At 48.7% G+C, this 21007-nt stretch overlaps 1 protein-coding gene across 3 annotated transcripts in view; it reads left to right on the top strand.

The window, feature by feature from the left end:
* Sbno2 (strawberry notch homolog 2) overlaps window positions 1–21007 on the top strand; it is a 71777-nt gene that overhangs the window by 18392 nt on the left and 32378 nt on the right. For 2 of the 3 annotated variants that reach the window (XM_042697090.1, XM_042697093.1), the window contains exons 2-4: window positions 6562–6728; window positions 13064–13137; window positions 13471–13579. In XM_042697090.1, coding sequence (XP_042553024.1) covers window positions 6651–6728; window positions 13064–13137; window positions 13471–13579 — 261 coding nt within the window. In that variant the 5' untranslated portion in view covers window positions 6562–6650. Of the gene's footprint in view, window positions 1–6561; window positions 6729–13063; window positions 13138–13470; window positions 13580–21007 lie in introns of those variants that run through there. The other variant, XM_042697091.1, reaches the window with a different exon arrangement.

Below are 21007 nucleotides of genomic sequence, written 5' to 3' on the forward strand. Positions count from 1 at the left end.
CTAAAGATCAGATGGTGCCTGTGCATACACCTTTCTACCTGTCATTGGGATTATAACTGCTCACTGGAAACTTAAGCATTTTTCTTTTTTTCTTTTTTTGTCAGTTGTGGAGCTTGAACTCAGAGTCTGGGCACTGTCCCAGAGCTTCTTTTGCTCAAAGCTAGCATTCTACAACTTGAGCCAGAGCTCCATTTCCAGCTTTTTCTGTTTATGTGGTACTGAGGAATTGAACCCAGGGCTTCATACATGCAGGGCAAGCACTCTACCACTTAGCCACCTTCCCAGCCCTTCTTTTCTTTTCTTTTGTTCTCTTTTCTTTCTGTTGTGGGCTTGAACTCAGGTTCTGGTCCCTGACTCTGAGCTCTTTTTCTCAAGGCTAGTGCTCTACCACTTTGAGCCACATTGCCACTCCCAGTTTTCTGGTGGTTAATTGGAAATAAGAATCTCACAGATTTTCCTGCTCAGGCTGGCTTCAAACCTCAATCCTCAGGTTTCAGCCTCCCGAATACCTAGGAATACAGGCATGAACCACCACTCTGGCTCCCTTTTGGTTTTGTATTTCCTTTTTTTAGGCCCTTAGATCCTATAACAGAGCAAAAGAAAGGAGGGGCTTTAGAAACAGGATTACAAGCATGAGGGCTGGGAAGGTGGCTCAGTGGTAGAGCGCTTGCCTTGCATGCATGAGGCCCTGGGTTCGATTCCTCAGCACCACATAAGCAAAAAGAAAAAAGCCAGAAGTGGTGCTGTGGCTCAAGTGGTAGAGCGCTAGCCTTGAGCTGAAGAGCTGAGGGACAGCGGCCAGGCCTAGAGTTCAGGCCCCACAACTGGACCAAAAACAAAAACAAAAAAACAAGCATGAGCCAGCAGTGCCTGGCTGAGACTTATAAGCTTCTGAGTGTGGCTTTAGGCTCTGTGGTCAGGGCTTTGTCAAGGATATTCTGTGTCTTCATCAGATAGCATAATATAATCACTGTGCAGGGAGAGGGTGGCGTGACAGTATGGGCACAGCTGGCCACCATTATCTCCATCTGTCAGCCACAGTCTTCACCTGCAGAAGGGGCCAGGCTTGCTCCAGGGAGGGAGGCATGCAGGGTCTTGCAATAGCAAGGTCCTCTTGCCACCCTCTTAGCTTTTTTTTTTTTCTTTTTGCTGGTCCTGGGGCTTGAACTCAAGGCCTGAATGCTGTCCCTGAACTTCTTTTGCTTAAGATTGCTCTACCACTTGATCTAGAACTCTACTTTTGGCTTTTTGGTAGTTCATTGGTGATAAGAGTCTCATAGACTTTACTGACTAGGCTGGCTTTGAACCTTGATCCCTCAGATCTGTCTTCTGAGTAGCTACGATTATAGGCATGAGCTACTAGCACCCGGCTTTCTCTTAGCCTTCTTGGATGAGACTCTGCTGATACCACTTGAGCCACATGGGCAGTGGCTAAGGTTTTTGGATGGTAGCAACCTTGCTCCAGTTCAGGGACAGTAGTAGCTGTAGTCACTGTGGGCTACTGCTTAATGAAATCTCCAAAGAGCCTCAGCCAGGTCTGGGCAGCCAGTTCATAAACTTTGAGAGGCTGGGCTGATGGTGGTTTAAGTGGGTAAGACCCTGTGGCTTGCTGTGGGTACCCAGTCCCATGCTGAAATTGGTCCAAGGAGGGGGTAAGAGATACCAGCCACTGGTCCCTTCTACTCCCCCGCGGCCCCCAGGCATTGTCCCCTTAGTCTACTTATCCTATTTTCCTTTCCCTTTTTTCCATGGCTTACTTGGAAAACTTGACTCTAGGAGAAGGGCACTCATTCCTCCAAAGTAAGCAAGATCCAGCATGTAGTGCCTCCTACATGGGAGCCTTGTAACCAGCCCCCACTCCAGGCATGACACACACCAGCTGTGAACAGGGCTGCATGTTCTCACCAGGCCATTCTGCCAGCAGAGCTACAAGGCCAAAGCAGGGGCTCCCTGCTGCCAGGCAGAGGCATCTGTGACATATTTGTTTGTCCTCTAAGATTCTCACCTGTTGCACTTCCTGGGTTTGTTATTCATGGTACATATGGACAGGACTGAGCTGCCTTTTGATGGTGGAGGAACTTGAGATTTGGGTCAGTGGCAGAGGAATGGAGCCCTTAGAGGAATAGAGGAGGCATGGGTCCTGAGGGAATGGAGGGAGGGGAACAGGGAGTCAAGGAAGTTGGGTCACTGGACAAGGTGACTCTTATTGAGTTGGGACCTGCCCTAGTAGTGGTCTCTGCCCTAGTAAGCGTAGTCCACAGAGGATTTGGATAATGGCAACAGGCAATGTCACCCCTTGTCCCTTCCCCAGCTCCTGGCATCTATGAGTCCATTCCATATTTCTGGGCTCTCCTGTTCTAGATATCTCCTGCCAATGGAGGCACACACTTGGACCCTCATATGTCTAGTACTCTCACTAGCATGGTATCCTCAAGATCCCTTCATGTTGTGATGTGTCAGAGCCTTGTCCTGTTCGTGGCTGTGTGATGCTTCAGTGTATGCTCAAAGCATACTGTGTATCCCCTCATTTGTCTCTGGCACTTGGACTATTGCCACCTGTAGATGTTGTGAAATGTGCTGCTGTGGACACCATGGAGATGTTTTTGTATCAATGTGTGTTTTCATCTCTCTCGGGTGCCTGCCTGGGAGTAGAAATGCTGGGTCTTGTGGATATTTGGTTAAATTTTTGGATGAACTGTTGTTAGACTGACTTCCAAGTGCTGTGTCATTTTACCCCCCCAACCTGCATTTTACTAGGGCCCTGTTCCCATCTCCTTTGTGTGTGTGTCGTGGGGTGAGAGGGAAAGCTGGTACTGAGGCTTGAATTCAGGGCCTAGATGCTGTCCCTTAGCTTTTTCCCTTAATACTGGCACTTTACCGTTGGAGCCACACCTCCATTCCTGACTTTTTGATAGTTAATTAGAAATAAGAGACTCTTGGATTAGTTTGCTTGGTCTAGCTTCAAATTGGGATCCTTATATCTCAGCCTTCTGAATAGCTAAGATTACGAGTATGAGCCACCGGTACTCATCTCAAACATTTCTTAGTTGTTGTTGTTCTTGGTGGTGATGGTGGTGGCGGTGGCGGTGGTGGTGGTGGTGGTGGTGGTGGTGGTGGTGGTGGTGGTGGTGGTGGTGGTGTGTGCGCATGCACATGCACGTGAGCATGCATGTGCTGATCCTTGGGCTTGAACTTAGGGCCAGGCTGCTGTCCCCTAGCTTTTGTGTGCAAGGCTAGCATCCTACCACTTGAACCATAGCTCTATTTTCTGGCTTTTCTATTGACTAATTGGAGATAAGAGTCTCATGGACTTTCCTGTCTGGGCTGGCTTAGAACCACAATCTTCAAATCTCAGCCTCCTGAGTATCTAAGATTACAGGTGTGGCACCCAGCTTTATAAATTTTTTTTTTTTTCTCCCTCAAAGATCCAGTGGTTACTTATCTCATGGTCATGTTGCTTCCCTCCTTGTCCTCCTCCAGTCATGGGTCTGAATGAAGCTTGCTGGGTGTGCCAAGGCATGGACCTTGGTTTTGTCACATACTTTCCATCATAGCTTCTCTCCTGCTGTGTCGGAAGCCTTCCTACAGGTCAAGGGCTCTCTGAACCTGATGTTGGCTGACAGTGTAAGACCTAAACCTTCTGGAGCTGCTATTCAGGACATCCACAGGGGCCTTTTGACTGGGGGTAGGGCAGGCTCAGAGACCACAGGAAGGAAGATCTGCCTGGGCACACCTACAAGTGAGGCTCAGACTGCTACTGGAGGGTCCCGTGGTAATAGTATCCCTGAGGACCACCCTGGACTCTTTTTTTTTCTTTTTTAATTTTTTTTTTGTAAACATACTGTACAAAGGGGTTACAGTTACATGAGCAAGGTAATAAGTACATTTCATATCAAGCATTGTTACCTCCTCTTTTGTTTTTCCCCTACCATCTCTTTCCTCCCTACCTCCCCAACTCTTCCCTCCCCCTCAAGCTGTAAAGTTTGTTTTCAACATAGTGTCTTGTATATCTCATTGTTACAATGGGTCAACCTATATCCTTATTTCAGCATTTTGTTATTTCCCTTCCCCTCCCCAAATTAGAAAAATGTATATATAAGATGTAGGGAACCAACATCAAATACAGTGACCACAGGGGTATACCGTGGGGGAAGAACATACAAGAGAAACAAAAAAAAAATTACATAGTACATATTAAATACATTAAAAATAATAGCAAGAAAGAAAAAACAACTTGTGTCCCTATCTTGAGGTTCATTTCACTTAACATCATCTTATATAGTCATATGTACATAGCTTATGACCTTTTCTGCTTGTCCCAAACATATACTAGTTATTGCAAATGAGGGAAACCATGGGACCTATGTTTCTTTGGGCCTGGCTTACTTCCATTTCCTAATGGAAAGTCATTCCTAATGATGTCATTATTTTTTTTTTTTTTGGGGGGTCTGGTCGTGGGGCCTGAACTCTGGGCCTGGGTGCTGTCCCTCAGCTCTTCAGCTCAAGGCTAGCACTCTACCACTTGAGCCACAGCGCCACTTCCGGCTTTTTTCTTATGTGGTGCTGAGGAATCGAACCCAGGGCCTCGAGCATGCAAGGCAAGTGCTCTACCACTGAGCCACCTTCCCAGCCCCTGATGTCATTATTTCTGATGGAGGCATAGAATTCCATTGTATAATATGCCACATTTTCTTGATCCATTCATCTACTGAGGGGCATCTGGGTTGGTTCCATATCTTAGCTATGGTAAATAAATGCTGCGATAAACCTAGTTGTGCTGGTAGCTCTAGTATAGCCTTGTTTGTGATCGTTTGGGTAAATGCCCAAAAGTGGGATTGCTGGATCATAGGGAAGCTCTATGTGGAATCTTTTGAGGAACCTCCATACTGCTTTCCAAAGTGGTTAAACAAGTTTACACTCCTACCAACAATGCAGTAAGGTTCCCTTTTGGCTACATCTCCTCCAGCATCTGTTATTAGATTTCTTGATTCTAGCCCTGGGCTCTCTTGTAGACTACTATGTGCCCCTCTCCAGTGGAATTTATTTTCCAAGCCAGCAACCTAATATTGTGACCTCAGGCCTAACATACAACCCAGGGTATAAGAATGGCTGGCAGGAAGTCTGTGGATGGGGTGGGGAGAGCACTGGTTTTGAGGCCAATTTCTTCTGAAGGGCTATCCCCTGAGTGAATGGGGATGGATCCTGCCCCTTACTAGCAGATACTGACTTGTCCAGGTGCCATGAGCTTCTTGGAGAGACCCAGTATGGGCCATGTGCTAGAGACTTAGAAGCAGGGTCACTTTTGGCAGCCACTGAGACGCTGGCATGCCCGGTCCATTCAGCCCCCAAACAGTCCCTTTCCAGATGAGTCAACTAAGGCCAGGGGAGCTCACGTGCCACTAAGCTGGCTGAGGGTATCTGCCAGTATAGAAGCAGAGACCAGACCTGGCCTGCCTCACCCCAAGATCTTTATGAAAACCCATTAAGTCCCCATATTACAAACAATCTGTACATTCTTGGAGGGAAATGGTCTGCCACCCAGCTCTGGCCAGATTGTAGTTAGTCTTGGTCTCCAAGGGAAGAGGTAGCCAGGGCACAACAGCAGGAAGCAATAGCTGTACAACAGGGGCAAGCACAGGGCAGGACCACCTGGGGCAAGTAAGCCCCTGCTCTTCCTGATGGCCTGATCTGTCTGTGGGGGTACCTCTGACCATTGCTGGCCCCTTTCCCTCCTGCCCACTGTCCCTGGAGGCTCAGGGACAAGGCAGCACCCTCCCCCACCCTTGGGATTGCACAAGCTGCTGCGTGTGTGCGTGCATGTGGCTAGCTGCCGATTACTGGAAGTCCCGAGGATTTCTGCACTCCAGGGCTTGGCCGGGAGCGGTGGCCACCTCCCCTTCCTGCCTCCCTTGGTGATTAAAATTCTGGGCTGTCTGCCCAAGTTCTGAGCACTCCCACTGCCACCCCACAGGCTAGTTTGGGTTCCTGGGCAGTACCAGAGCCCCCCCAGGGCAGGTCAGAGTTGCCCTTGAACATCTGATAGTGGTGGGAACTCAGTGTCTGCTTGCCCTCCAAGCCAGGAAAATCCTGGGGGGAGGGTCATTAGTATGTCCCTAATCCCCCAAACCATACTGAGATTCTTCCTGGTTCAAGTTGACCCCTGACCACTCCTGGGAGACACGAGCATTGACAGCTTTGTGAAGCTGCAGAGGAACAGGGCTAGGGCCTAGGCCACTGGTGGATACCCAACCCAAAAGGTGTTGGGGTGAACTGTGCAGCCTTAGACTAGTGGTTACAAGGGCCAGCCTGACTGCTGACTCCCATTATGAGCAGCTTCTCTAAGGGTGGTGGCTACAGCCCTGTTGCCCAAGTTAATTGTTAACAGGTGTGGTCAGGATCTGGGAAAGTGCTTCCACAGCTGGGATGGCCAGAGTGGGCTGGAGACATGTGGGGAAGGAGGGAGCCCTCTGGGTTTTCCACCTCTGGCTGCTCTAGAAGGCAAAGGAGGCCAGGTGATCAATGTTAAGACAACCTAAGCATATCCACATCTCCCTTTCACAGGACATGATGCCGCCACCACTGACACACAAGGAGAAACCCAGATAGCTGTCCCTGTGGCCTCAGGTTGTGGAGCTCCCACCTGCCACCCGATGCTCGCAGTGGGACCTGCCATGGATGGGGAGTGTCCTCAGCATGAACTCCCGCCAGCGGGCAGCATCCCGCTGCAGGTGAGTGCAGGCCGTCATCCCTGAGGCCACAAAGCAGGACTCAGAGACACTCTCAAGTGAATTCTGGCTATTGCCCTTCAGAATTTGACCTTGACCCTGACCTTTTCAGTTCAGAGTTCTGCCTCTGCCAGCTCTCCTGGAGCCCTGGAGAAGGACTCATCTCTGAGTGAGATTCTTCCTACAGAAAGAATCCTCTGGGGATTCACCTTCAGCTGAGCAACCAGTGCCTTCATGGGCTTTCAGCCATAAAGATTTTGTTATTTTTGTTTTTGTTTTTGCAGAAGTTGCTAGCCATCTGGGAAAGGCACTGCTGAAGCTCTGCCTAGGCCGTCCCTTCCAGGTTTCACTGAAGTGAGGATCTCCTCTAAGAGCTTTCTTTTTCCTTTTTTTTTTTTAATCTTGGCCCTGGGGCTTGAACTGAACTCAGGGCCTGGGCACTGTCCCTGAGCTTCTTTTGCTCAAGGCTAGTGCTCTACCACTTGAGCCACAGTGCCACTTCTGTCTTTTTCTGTTTATGTGGTACTGAGGAATTGAACCCAGGGCTTCATGCATGCTAGGCAAGCACTCTACCACTAAGCCACATTCCTAGTCCTAGCCTCTTTTTTTTGTTTTTTTAAAGACAGTTGCAGCTCAGGCTGGCCTAGAATGTGTACCTTCTGCTTCAACCTCCTGAGTGCTAGGATTACAAGTGTGCACTGACTATGTAATATACTATTTCATCATCAGTTTTGGTTTATAGGAAACCACTGGGAGCTAATTTCCCATATTCTTATGCCCTCTCTGTCCCCTTACTAACAGCCTGCATTTGCATGGGAAGCTGTTACAATTAATGGGCCAAAGCAGATACATATACATTATCCTTAGCTCAAGTCCAAAGTTAACTTGAAAGCTCACTCTCTATGCTGAACATTTTATGGATTTGATAAATATGTCTTCCATTAGAACACCCCACAGAATAGTGTCAGTGCTCCAAAAGTCCTTTGTGCTCCACTCATTGATTCTCCTCCCACAACAATCTCATTCAAATCTATAACTTTGCCTTTTTCAAAATATCATTGTTGGAATCATACAGCATTGTTGTCTTTTCACACTGCCTTCTTTTTTTTTTTTTTTTTGTCGGTCATGGGACTTGAACTCTGGGCTTGGGGGCTATCCCTCAGCTCTTCAACTCAAGACTAGCACTCTACCACTTAAGCCACAGAGCTACTTCCGGTATTCTAGTGGTTTATTGGAGATAAGAGTCTCATAGAGTTTCCTGCCCGGGCTGGCTTTGAACCATGATCCTCAGATCTCAGCCTCCTGAGTAGCTAGGATTACAGGCGTGAGCCACTGGTGCCTGGCTTAGCTGCTTAAACTTAGTAATGTAATGTGCTTTTGCTTTTTCCTTTTTGTGTGTGTGTGGTAGAGTTTGAACTCAGGGCTTCATGCCTGCTAGCATTGCTGAGCAATGCCTCCAGCCTCGTTTCTTTTTTTTTGGTCGGTCATGGGGCTTGCACTCTGGGCCTGGGCACTGTCCCTCAGCTCTTCAGCTCAAGGCAAGCACTCTACCACTTGAGCCACAGCGCCACTTCCAGTTTTCTGCTGGTTTATTGGAGATAAAGAGTCTCATGGTGGGGCTGGAAGATGGCTCAGTGGTAGAATGCTTGCCTTGCATGCATGAGGCCCTGGGTTCGATTCCTCAGCACCACATAAGCAGAAAAAACTGGAAGTGGCACTATAGCTCAAATGGTAGAGTGCTAGCCTTGAGCTGAAGAGCTGAAGGACAGTGCCCAGGCCCAGAGTTCAGGCCTCACGGACTTTCTTGCCTGGGCTGGCTTTGTTTTTTTTTTGGGGTCTGGTCATGGGTCCTGAACTCTGGGCCTGGGTGCTGTCCCTCAGGGATTCAGCTCAAGGCTAGCACTCTACCACTTGAGCCACAGTGCCACTTCTGGCTTTTTTTTTTGTTTGTGTGGTGCTGAGGAATTGAGCCCAGGGCCTCATGCATGCAAGGCAAGCGCTCTACCACTGAGCCACCTTCCCAGCTCAAAAACATGTGATACTTTTTTTTTCCTGCTTATGTGGTGCTGAGGAATCGAACCCAGGGCCTCATGCATGCAAGGCAAGCGCTCTAGCACTGAGCCACCTTCCCAGCCTGGGCTGGCTTTGAACTGCAATCCTCATATCTCAGCCTCCTGAGCAGCTAGGATTACAGGCATGAGCCACCAGTGCCTGGCAATACTTTTATTTTTATTTTTACTTTTTGCCAGTCCTGGGCCTTGAACTCAAGGCCTGGGTGCAGTCCCTGAGCTCTTTTGCTCAAGGCTAGCGCTGTACCACTTGTGCCACAGCACCGCTTCTGGCTCTTTCTAATTATGTGATGCTCAGGAATTGAACCCAGGGCTTCATGCATGCAAGGCAAGTACTCTACCACTAAGCCACATTCCCAGCCGAACTCCAGTACTTTTATATCTTATTGTTGCTGGAATGACAGATGTGTACCACTGCATCAAGCTTCTCTCTATCGAAATGAAATCTCTCACACACACTTCTCTGTCCAGGCTGACCTGGTACCACAATCCTCCCTATCTCAGCTTCCTACATAACATGGGATGACAGGAGTGTGCCACACACTCAGCTATGGGTTGGAACTTTTCTCCCCTGGGCTGGCATCGAACTGAGATCCTCCTAAGTAGCCAGGATGACAGGTGTTAGCTACTAGTACCAGTCCATTTAGCAGTCACCTCCTGAAGGAGATCTTATCCTTGTCATCTACTGAAGGACATCATTCCAATTTTGACTGTGAATAAAATGTCTTAAGTAGCTGGGCACTGGTAGCTTATGTCTGTAATCCTAGCTACTCAGGAGAGATCAAGATCCAGCCCAGGCAGGAAAGTCTGTGAGACTCTTATCTCAATTTAAGTTCTAAAAAGCCACAGGTGGCTCAAATGGTAAAGTCTTTAGCAAAAAAGCTTAAGGATAGCACCTAGGGCCTGAGTTCAAGCCCTAGGACCTGCACAAAGGGGGGAGGAGGACAGAGGGGGGCACACACACACGCACACGCACGCACGCACGCACGCATGCACGCACAAATCAGGCTCTTGCCATAGTGGGAAGGAAAGTAAACTACATGACTTGACAAAGAGACTTGCCAGAGATAGTGAGGAGAGTAAGTAGGGTGTGTGACAATGGAGACTGTGAGACTGCATGGAGTACAGCACCCCTGCAGTCCCCTCTGACTGGAGATGGTCAGGATTTGCTCCTAGCTGCATTCCTGGCCACCCTTCCCCCTCTTTGTTTCCTCCTGCTGCGATGGGCCTTGATTGTTGTCTGTCCATCCAGGATGAGTAAGAAAAGGCTGGGTGGGAAGAAAAGCAAGAACAAGTCTAGGTTTCCACAGAGCTTGGAAATAGCTACAGGGATCCTATAGAACTCAGGGTGGCCGTAGTAGGGACATAGTAATCCCCTTGGAAAGGACGAACTCATGTTTTGCCCAGGTAGTAGCATATAGAATAGGAAGTTGCTTAAAGGGAATCCCACAATGGGCACCAGTGGTTCATATCTATAAACCTAGCTGCACAGGAGGCTGAGGATTATGGTTCTAAGCCAGTCCAAGCTGGGAAGTTCCTGAGACACTTATGTCCAGTTAACCAACAAAAAGCCAGAAGTGGAACTGTGGCTTAGCCTTGAGTAAAAAAGCTGAGACAATACTCAAACCCTGAGGTCTCACACACACACACACACACACACACACACACACACACACACACACACACACACACACACACACACACACGCACGCATACGCACACACACATACACACACACACCAGTCAAAAAATGGAGAGCTGGGCACCAGTATCCTAGCTACTCAGGATGCTGAGAGCTGAGGATTGTGGTTCAGAGCCAGCCCAGGTAGGAAAGCCTATGAAACTCTTATTTCCAATTAACCACCAAAACTAGCCTTGAGCAAAAATGCTCAGGAACAACACCCAGGCCCTGAGTTCAAACCCTAGGACTGACACACAATAAACAAATAAACAAATAACAAAAGGGTCCCCATAATTTGCAAGTATTGGGAGCAAAAACCTAGATATGAGATATGGTAGGAGTCACTTGCAACTTGGGAACCCTAACTGATGTTCAGTGCCCATAGCTGGGGTTGAGGCAAGGGACAAGGATCTAGTTCTCTGTCACTCCTTCTCCCACCATGTGCCCTGCCCATACTTTTCTATGTCTCCCCCATTCTTCCTCTGATCCCTCATCTGCACAGCTATAATCTGCCTAATTACTTCCCTGTTATTGGGCCTTTGGGGAGAGTCCAATTTCCGCTGCTATATATAGTGCGGCTATATTTTAAGAGTGTGTTTCCAAAATAGGATTCATGGGTTGGGTCAGAACCATGGGTGGAGAGTGTACAGAGGATGGATACAGAATGATTGCAGAATGTGCCACTGCTTGGGCTGGGAATGTGGCTTAGTGGTAGAGTGCTTGCCTCGCATGCATGAAGCCCTGGGTTCAATTCCTCAGTACCACATAAACAGAAGAAGCCAGAAGTGGCACTGTGGCACAAGTAGTAGAGTACTAACCTTGAGCAAAAGAAGCTCAGCGACAGTGTCCAGGCCCTGAGTTCAAGCCCCAGGTCTGGCAAAAAAAAAAAAAAAGTGCCACTTCCCTCTCCCCTTTATGGTGACATTTCAGGGAAGCCAAGCTTCTGCGGCTCCTTCTAGGCAGGCATGAGGATCCTAACTGCCCTAAGGACTCAGAAACTGGAGTCTGGACTGGCATATGAATGTTGGTCCCTGGGGTAAAAAGTCCTGGTGGAACCCTAACTTGGTCCTGTGCCTCCACTGGGTACCCTGAGCATGGAGGGAAGGCTTCCTAGCTCTGTCTTAGATTGAGCTGTGGCAGAGTCTGGGATGTCACCCCACAGGCCATATCATATAGCTCTTAAGCTGCCCTTTTTGTTTCACAAGAGAGAGCAGCCCCTCTGAATCCAAGAGACATGTTACAGGTAGGATCTGATTGTCTGGCTGGGGATTAGGTGCCCATTTCTGTACTAATCACACGTGCCACCTCTCTGACTGCTAGTGAAAAATCCCAAGGGAAATGTTATTAATTTATCTAATTTTGTGCCAGTGTTGGGGCTTGAACTCGGTGCTTCCCACTCAGGCGTGGCTCTTTGCTCAAGGCTGGCACTCAGTCATGTGACCCATAGCTCCACTTCTGGCTTTATTTATGCTAATTGGAAATAAGTGTCTCATGGACTTTTCTACCCAGGCTGGCTTTGAATCTCAATCCTCAGATCTCAGTCACTAGAGTAGCTAGAATTATAGGCATGAGCCACTGGTACCTGGGTGTACCAACACTTCTTGAAGGGGGCATGGAAGATGTGGGTCTTGGAGCGTGGCCAGCTTCCCGGTAATGCAAGTCAGAGAGGGTAGAAGTGGATGAGCCCTGGAGTTGTGTCCAGGGAGATCCTGGGGAGGACATTAAGCAGCCCCCTCACCTGGTAATCAGCCTGACCATGGGGGCTTCCCTAGTGGCTAGTGCAGAGAAACTAGAGTCTTTTTTTTTTCTTTTTTATTGTAAAGATGCTGTACAGAGGGAAAACTAGAGCCTTATTGGGACTGGCTCTGGAGCAGGAGCCTACTGAGGTCTGCCTTTTCTGCAGGAAAATGAATCCATGGCCCACCCCCCAGCAGGACACAGGAATCTCTTACAACACAAAGTTCTTTGCAAATAGCTTCACTTCCCTTTTTTTTTTTTTTTTTGAGGGGGAATGGAACCTCCTGCATGCTAGCAGGTGTTTGCCATAATGTTATACCCCAGCGCCTCCTCTACCATCTAGATTAGGGGAGCCTCCAAATAGGGTCCCTAGGCCCTGAGCCTGGCATATGGGAAGCTCCAGGAATTTTTTTTTTTTTGTCGACTATGGAGCTTGAACTCTGGGCCTGGGCGCTGTCCCTCAGCTCTTCAGCTCAAGGCAAGCGCTCTACCACTTGAGCTAAAGCGCCACTTCCGGTTTTCTGGTGGTTTTATTGGAGATAGGAGTCTCACGGTCTCTCCTGCCCGGGCTGGCTTTGAACCGTGATCCTCAGATCTCAGCCTCCTGAGTAGCTAGGATTACAGGCGTGAGCCACCAGCGCCCGGCTAAGCTCCAGGAATTTGAGTCCTCCTGGGGTTATATCTTGTAGAAAGCGAAACTTAGGCACCAGGTAGTTAAATAACTCCCAAGTGGTCCAGAGTGAAGCCCCAGTTGATTACAGAGCCATCACACGACCTTATGAAGTCCTTTATACCCTCCCTACTGGCCTCCCACACACTTGTCCCTGACTCCTGCCCTTGCTATGTTTCAGAATGCCTTGCTGCACTGTCCATGGTGGGGCAGTTTCTCCCAGGCGCCGTATCCAGCCTTCTCCAGTGAGAGCCCGTAAGTCAGCCCTCAGCCCCATGCTTCTCAGTGCAGAAATCAGAGCTCCCAGTCCTGAGGGCCCAGTGTCCATCCTTCTTTGTTGCCCCCTGGGCCAGTAGCACCCACCTAGACCTGCCTTCCTAGCTTGGGGACAGGTCTGAGGGGCCATATTGGGCCAGGGTTGGTCCCCATAGGGTTGACCTCCACTGACACCAGCTGGAGCCAGAAGAAGGATGGGGGCTATGTGGATCCTCAGAGCCATGTCTTGCTAAGCTCTGTCTTGAGTAGAGTGCAGGAAGGGAACCTATGTTCCAGCAGCCTATGCTTACCTTCCTCTGTCTTTTCCCCCAGCCAGTTCATGAGCTCCACGTTCCTTGGTGGCCATCCTTGTCCAGACACCAGCTATGCTTCTGTAGCTACTGCCTCCAGCTTCCTGCCAAAGAGTGGTGACTTTCCTCAGGTAAAAGCCACAGGCATGCTTGGGGCACCAAAGCTGTGATGACCTCTGAGTGACTACAAATTCATCAAGGGTGCCGTTGGTAACAAGGAAATGTGGCTGGTGTTTTGGGAACAACCAGTTCTCTGCTCAGCTGCTGTGGGCAATAGAAAGCAATCCTGCCAGGCCTGAGAGTCCCTGCTGTCCCTGCCTGGACTGGCTTCAAATGACGATCCTAAGACCTCAGCCTGTCAACAGTCTGTCCTCCTGGCCTAGGGGGCCTTATCTTGTGATTGGGTGAGGATGTGTTTGGAGACCTATCTAACAAAAGCTGGGGTCACATGGGCAGATGGCCTGTAGACACATTGTCCTCACACTCTCCATGGCTGTCTTCTATCTGATTCATTCCTCACACTGGGCACCCTCTCCACAGGGCTGCACACCACAGTCTTCAGGCCCCACAGTAGTGGAGTAAGAAATTAGCCTATGCCAGGTACAGGTGGCTCACACCTGGTATCCTACCTACTCAGGAGGCTGAGACCTGAGAGTCACAACTCAAAGCAGGACTGAGCAAGAAAGTTTGTGAGACTCGTATCTCCAGTTAACTACCATAAAACCAGAAGTGGCACTGTGGCTCAAAGTGGTAGAGTGCTTGACTTGAGCTAAAGAGCTCAGAGACAGCACCTAGGCTTAGAGTTCAAGCCCTGTGCCCCGCCACCCCCACAAGAAGAAGAAGAGGAGGAGGAGGAGGAGGAGGAGGAGGAGGAGGAGGAGAGGGGGGGAGGGGGGGAGGGGGAAGGGGAGGGTAGCCTATAAATGCCTGTAATCCTAGCTACTCAGGAGGCTGAGAGCTGAGGATCAGGGAGGAGGAGGAGGAGGAGGAGAGGGGGGGGAGGGGGGAGGGGGGAAGGGGAAGGGGAGGGTAGCCTATAAATGCCTGTAATCCTAGCTACTCAGGAGGCTGAGAGCTGAGGATCACAGTTCAAAGCCAGTCCAGGCAGGAAAGTCAGTAAGACATCTCCAATTAAGCACCAAAAAGCTGGAATTAGAACTGTGGCTACTCTCTCTCTTTCTTTCTCTCTCTCTCTCTCTTTCTCTTACAAAGCAGAAAGAAAAATATAGAGACAGGGATGGAGTCTTCCAGAGACAGAGAGGGAGCTAGAATCAAAGAAAGGAGGTAGAGAAATAAGACACAGACATGGAGACCAAGGGCTCCTGCATTCCCAAAGTGTGTAAGGCAGCATGGACTCTACAATTTCGGAGAGAGCAGGCATGCTGACACCTGCCAGCATCAGCCTTTGAGCACAGACATTTTTTTTCCCATGATCATGTCTGAGTTGCACTGGGGACTCCAGGGTTGTGGAGATGGTGTGTTGGGTAGCCCCAGAATTGCTGGAGTACAAGAACTCTGAGTCTTCTTCCTTGCTTGTGTGTGTATGTACATGTACACACACACACACACACACACACACACACACACACACACACACACACACACACACACACACACACACACACACACACACACACACACACACACACACACACACACACACACACACACACACACACACACACACAGGCTTGAGCTCGGCCTGAGCACTGGCCCTTAGATTTTTCACTCAAGGCTGGCACTCTATCACTTGAACCATACCACTCACCTCCAGGTTTTTTTTGTGGGTCATGGGTCTTGAACTCAGGGCTTGGGCACTGTCCGTGAACACTGTCCGTGAACTGTCCGTGCTTGAGGCTAGTGCTCTACCATTTTGAGTGACAGCTCCTCTTCCAGTTTTGGGGTGGTTAATTAGAGATAAGAGTCTCATGGACTTTCCTGCCTGGGCTGGCTTCAAATCACAATCCTTAGATCTCTGCCTCCCAAGTAACTTGGAGTACAGGCACAAGCCACCCGCACCTGGCCCACTTCCAGCTTTTTGCTGGTAAAAATCTCAGAATTTTCTGCCCTGAGCAGGCTTCAAACTAAGGTACTCAAATCTCAGCCTCTTGAGTTTACAGGTGTGAGCTAATAGTGCCTGGTTCTCTCTGCTTATTTCTGGTCTTCATCTTTTGAAGATCTGTCTCTTTCTTTCCATCTCTGTGTTTGTCTCTAACACCCTCTCAGTCTTTGTTTCCACATCTCCGTCTCTGTTTCTCCAGGTGTGTGTCTCTCTATGCACTCAGTTCTTACCCATCTTCCTTGTAGTCTTGCCAAGAACCCACATAGTTTCTCAGCTGAGTGCTGGGGTCCCTGAACTCACTCTGAATCCCACTTGTCACTCTTCATCTGGTGACATGAAAGTTAACTGTTACTCCATGTTAAAGGATGATAGTGGGCTGGGAATATGGCTTCGGTGGTAGAGTGCTTCCCTAACATTCATGAAGCCCTGGGTTCAATTCCTCAGTACCACATAAGCAGAAAAAGCCAGAAGTGGCACTGGGGTCACGGTGCTAGCCTTGAGCAAAGGAAGCTCAGAGACAATGCCTAGGCTTTGAGTTCAAGTCCCAGGACTGGCAAAAAAAAAAAAAAAATAATAGCAACAATAAATACCTCTTTATTGAATACTTCCTAAATATATGGCCTGCCAGCATGGCACAGATTACCCCAAGCAGCTGGCCCCCTCATTCCAGTGCCCTTATTGGGGTAGGTTGGGCCCAGCTGTCTTTCTCTCCCCCTACCCTTCTCTCTTTCTCTCTCTGGTAGTTCTTGAACTCAGGGCCTCACATTTGCTAGTCAGGCACACTACCACTTAAACTATACCCTTAGCTATTTTTGCTAAAGAAAATGCAAGACATTTATGCTCAGGCTGGCCTAGATTGACATCCTCCTATTGATGCTTCCTGTATAGCTGAACTTACAGGGATATACCACCATATACAACTATTGGTTGACATGATGATAGTGTCAGCATGACCTTGTACCACAGTCCTCTTGATTGATGCCTTCTAAGTAGCTGGGATTACAGAGAGAACCACCAAACTCAGCTCCTAAGTGTCCCTTTTATTTTTATTTTTTTTGCCGGTCATGGGGCTTGAACTCTGGGCCTGAAAGCTGTCCCTCAGCTCTTCAGCTCAAGGCTAGTGCTCTACTTGAGCCACTGTACCACTTCCAGTTTTCTGAGTGGTTTATTGGAGATAAGAGTCTCACGGACTTTCCTGCCTGGGCTGGCTTTGAATCACGATCCTCAGATCTCAGCCTCCTGAGTAGCTAGCATTATAGACAGGAGCCACTGGTACCCGGCAGTGTCTCTTTTAAAGTAGTGGCTTCTTCAGATGAGGCCTCATCCCTAGAGGACCTCTTCCACCTTCCCCATGACAGGCCCATGGGCGGGCTTCAGGTTTCTGTGGAGTAAGGAGCCAAAGCCTAAACCCAGCCCTCATATCTGGCCTTCAGCCAGCTGTCCCACTATGGAAGCCCCTCTAGTCCTGATTCAGACTTGTGGTGAACAATGCAATGATGGCTGTATCAACATCCTGGTCCCTGGAGCCTCTGGCTGTCACCTCATGTGGCAAGAGAGACTTTGCAGATGGGATTAAGCTTAAGAACCTTGAGCTTGATCATCCTGGGATGATCCAGGGTCACTTGAGGCTCAGCATCACCACAGGGTCCTCAAAAGAGGACAGTGACTGGGACATGCTATGCTGCTGCCCTAAAGAAGGAGGAGGGAACCATGAGCCAAGGGATGCGAAGCCTCTGGAAGCTGGGACAGGCAGGACAAAGATCCTCCCTGGAGCCCCAGGAGGGACCAGTCCTGCTACCTTCTGACTACACACTTGTTCTCCAGACCACAAGAGGTGCATCATTGTGGCTTTAAGCCATGAAGTTTTTGGTAGTTAGGGCAACAAGAGGAAAGAGACACAGACTGGCAGGGGCCTGTGTCTTGCTAGTGACACAGTTTTCATGCTCTAGAGTTTTCTTTCTTTCTTTTCTTTTCTTCTTCTTCTTCTTCTTCTTCTTTTTTTTTTTTGTCTGTCATGGGGCTTGAACTCTGGGCCTGGGTGTTGTCCCTAAGCTCTTTTTTTTTTTTTTTTTTTTTGTCAATTGTGGGCCTGAACTCTGGGCCTGGGCGCTGTCCCTCAGCTCTTCAGCTCAAGGCTAGTGCTCTACCACTTGAGCCACAGCACCACTCCCGGCTTTTTCTGTGTATGTGGTGCTGAGGAATTGAACCCAGGGCCTCATGCATGCAAGGCAAGCACTCTACCACTGAGCCACCTTCCCAGCCTCCTGAGCTCTTCAGCTCAAGGCAAGTGCTCTATAACTTAAGTCACAGCACAACTTTTGGTTTTCTGGTGATTCATTGGAGAAAAGAATCTCACTGATTTTCCTGCCTGGTCTGGCTTTGAACAGTGATTTTCAGATCTCAGCCTCCTGAGTAGGTAGGATTACAGGCGTGAGCCACCAGTTCCCAGCTTAGAATTGTTTCTTTTAGCTGTGTAATTCAGAAGGTGCTAGGATAGAAAATCTAGAGCTGGGTTAGGAGTGAGGAGAAAATATAACCTGTAGGCTTTCACCTAACAGCTGGCAGTGAAACTTGAACTCTTTTTAAGTTTCCTGGTACAGGAAACAAAAAGAGAAAGGAGCCGAGGTGTGTGACTAAACATCTGTAAGGAGAAAGCAGAGGTACTTTCATTTTTGCTGAGTCTTCCTGATCTCCCTTTGGGGTATGGAGCAGTCCTCTGGGGTCTGCTCCACTTCCCTCCTCCTCAGGGACTACATGTGGACACACAGCTCTCAGTCTGTGGTTAGCTTTGGCTTCCTTGTCTCGCGACCTGCGCTGAATCTAAACCATCAGCTCTATAATACCCCTTTCCTTGATTCTGTATGTTAGCCCATCAAGATCTAGGCCCTAGAGAGGTTGGGACTGTGGAACGGGGGATGATGCACCCCAGTCTGGGGTCCTCACGGATCTATAGAGGTAGCCCCTTAGCCTTGCTGGCTCGACTTTCAGGGGCACAATGGTAAGGTTCTCACCCCAGCCCTGTGTGCCGCTCCGGCCAGCCCTGCTGGATGCCTTCCACAGATCATACCTGCCCCACCGGTGGCCAGAGTAGGTCTGGAGACTGAGGACCCAGGTCCAAATGCTGGGGGACAGGGTGCACCAAAAAAAAAAAAGGTTTGAAATGTGAACTTGTGATGCTTGAGGTTTCTGTGTTTGACTGTTTCACCATACTGGGCATACTTGTAATCTCAGTACTCAGAAGGCCAAGTCAGAGGAGTCAATGAGTTCAAGCCAAGCTTGGGCCACATGAGACCCAGTCTCAAAAACCAGTAACGACTGGGAGTATGGATTCTAGTATTAGAATACCAGGCAAAGCCTAGAGGTTTGTTTTTTTTTTTTAAAGGTGGGGGGTACTTGGGGGAAGGCCACCTGATATAGTGGTCCACACCTATACTTCTAGCTACCTAGGAGGCAGAAATATGGAGGATCATAGCTCAAGGTCACCCCAAGCAAAAAATTAGCAAGATCCCATCTTATCAAAAAACTGTGTGTTGGGTTGGAGGTGTAGTCCATGAAACTTTTCTCCAATTAGCCTCTCTCTCTTTCTCTCTCTCTCTCACACACACACACACACACACAAACACACAAGAAAGTTGAAAGTATAGCTGTGGCTCAAGTGGTAGAGTGCTAGCCTTGAACAACAGCAGAAAAAAAAATCTCAGGGATCGTTAGTTCAAGCTCCAGGACTGTACAGAGAGAGAGAGAGAAAGAGAAACAGAGACAGAGAGACAGAGAGAGAAAAAGCTGGGTTTGGGGTGGTGCCATGCATTGTGGTCCTAGTCACATGGGAGGCATAGAAAGGAGAGTTAAAGTATGATGAAACTCACCACAGGCAAAAGCATAAGACCATACCTGAAATGTATCTAAAGCAAAAAGAGGTTGGGAACATGAAGTGGTAGAATGCTTACCTAGCAAGCTCAAGTTTCTGAGTTCAAAGCCCAATACTGGCACCCCCCCCCCCCCAAAAAAAAAAAGTATTTTATAATTTAGATTTTTTTTTTAATGTGTTCTCACTGGGCGCCGGTGGCTCACACCAGTAATCTTAGCTACTCAGGAGGCTGATATCTGAGGATCGCAGCTCAAAGCCAGCCCAGGCAGGAAAGTCCATGCAGGAAAGTTTATTGGAGATAAGAGTGGTGACTGCCCGCCTTAGTCTGTGCAGATGTAAAGGTACTAGATGTGTGGCTTTGTTTCTATTCTTTTTTGGGGGGGGGAGGGGCGGCAGTCTTAGGACTCGAATTCAGGGCCTGGGTGCTGTTGCTTACCATTTTGCTCAAGGATTGCACTCTACTGTTTGATCCACAACTCCACTTTTGGCTTTTTAGTGGTTAATTGGAGATGAGTCTCACCAACTTCCCTGCCTGAGCTGGCTTCAAACCCGTCTTCAGTTCTCAGCCTCCTGAGTATATAGAATTACACGTGTGAGCCACCACTGTCCAGTTTATTTTGTGTTTTTGAGACAAGTTCTTGCCATGCAGCCCAGACGGGCCCCAAAATCACGATCCTTCTGTCTTTACCTTCAAGTGATAGGATTTGTTTCCTTTTTTTTTTTTTTTTTTTAATTGAGGCATGACAGCCTCCATTTCAGAGTTCAACACTGTTTCTTAATAAAGTGACAAATCTGGGCAACCATTTCACTAATCCAACAACTTTCTTATTATCCTACCCCAAACTCATCACCTTTGGGCAGTTACTTCAGTCCTCCCCAGCCCAAGACCACTTCCTGTCTATTTCCTGTCTGTGCTGATATTGAGGTTTGAACTTAGGACCTTGTGCTTGGGAGAAAGGCACTCCACCCTTGAGCTATTCTTCCTGTCTCTGGATTTTCCTGTTCTGCATATTTCTTGTCAGTGAAGCCACCTACTCTGGAGCCTTTTGTGTCTGGTTCTCATTGAGTATTGTGCTCTCAGGGTCCCTCCATATTGTAGCCTTATCCTGTTCATGGCTGAGTGATACTCCACTATGGATGGATCTCACTGTGTGTCTACTCTTCTGTGGCTGCATCTTTGGTTGGTTTAAGTCATGCTGCTGAGAGCCTCTGGACATAACTTTCCGTGTGTCAATGCTTATGTCTCTCAGGCAAACAGCCAGGTAGAGAACTGCAGTCCTGCATAGAACTTGTCTGTGGTACTATAGTGACAGGTTTCATGTAGCTATCTGTTCCAGACATGCCCAAATCTGATCGGGGGATGCTATGGGATATGTGGGCTCAGGTGAGGGTGAGGGGTTCCTGAGTCCCATGCTGGTGGCTCATAGGCCCTGGATTCTCAGAGCCGCCTTCCTGGTCTATAATAATTCTGGTTTTTTGTTTGTGGTATGTGTGTGTATATATGCGCACGTGCATGTGTTCATTCGTGTGATTGTGTGCATATGTTGGTTCTGGGGCTTGAACTCAGGGTCTGCTTGCTGTCCCTGAGCTTTTCTGTTCATGTCTAGTGCTCTACTACCTGAGCCACAG

The sequence above is a fragment of the Dipodomys spectabilis genome, unplaced genomic scaffold (assembly GCF_019054845.1).
Source record: "Dipodomys spectabilis isolate Male_0828 unplaced genomic scaffold, ASM1905484v1 ptg000215l, whole genome shotgun sequence".
Lineage (NCBI taxonomy): Eukaryota > Metazoa > Chordata > Mammalia > Rodentia > Heteromyidae > Dipodomys > Dipodomys spectabilis.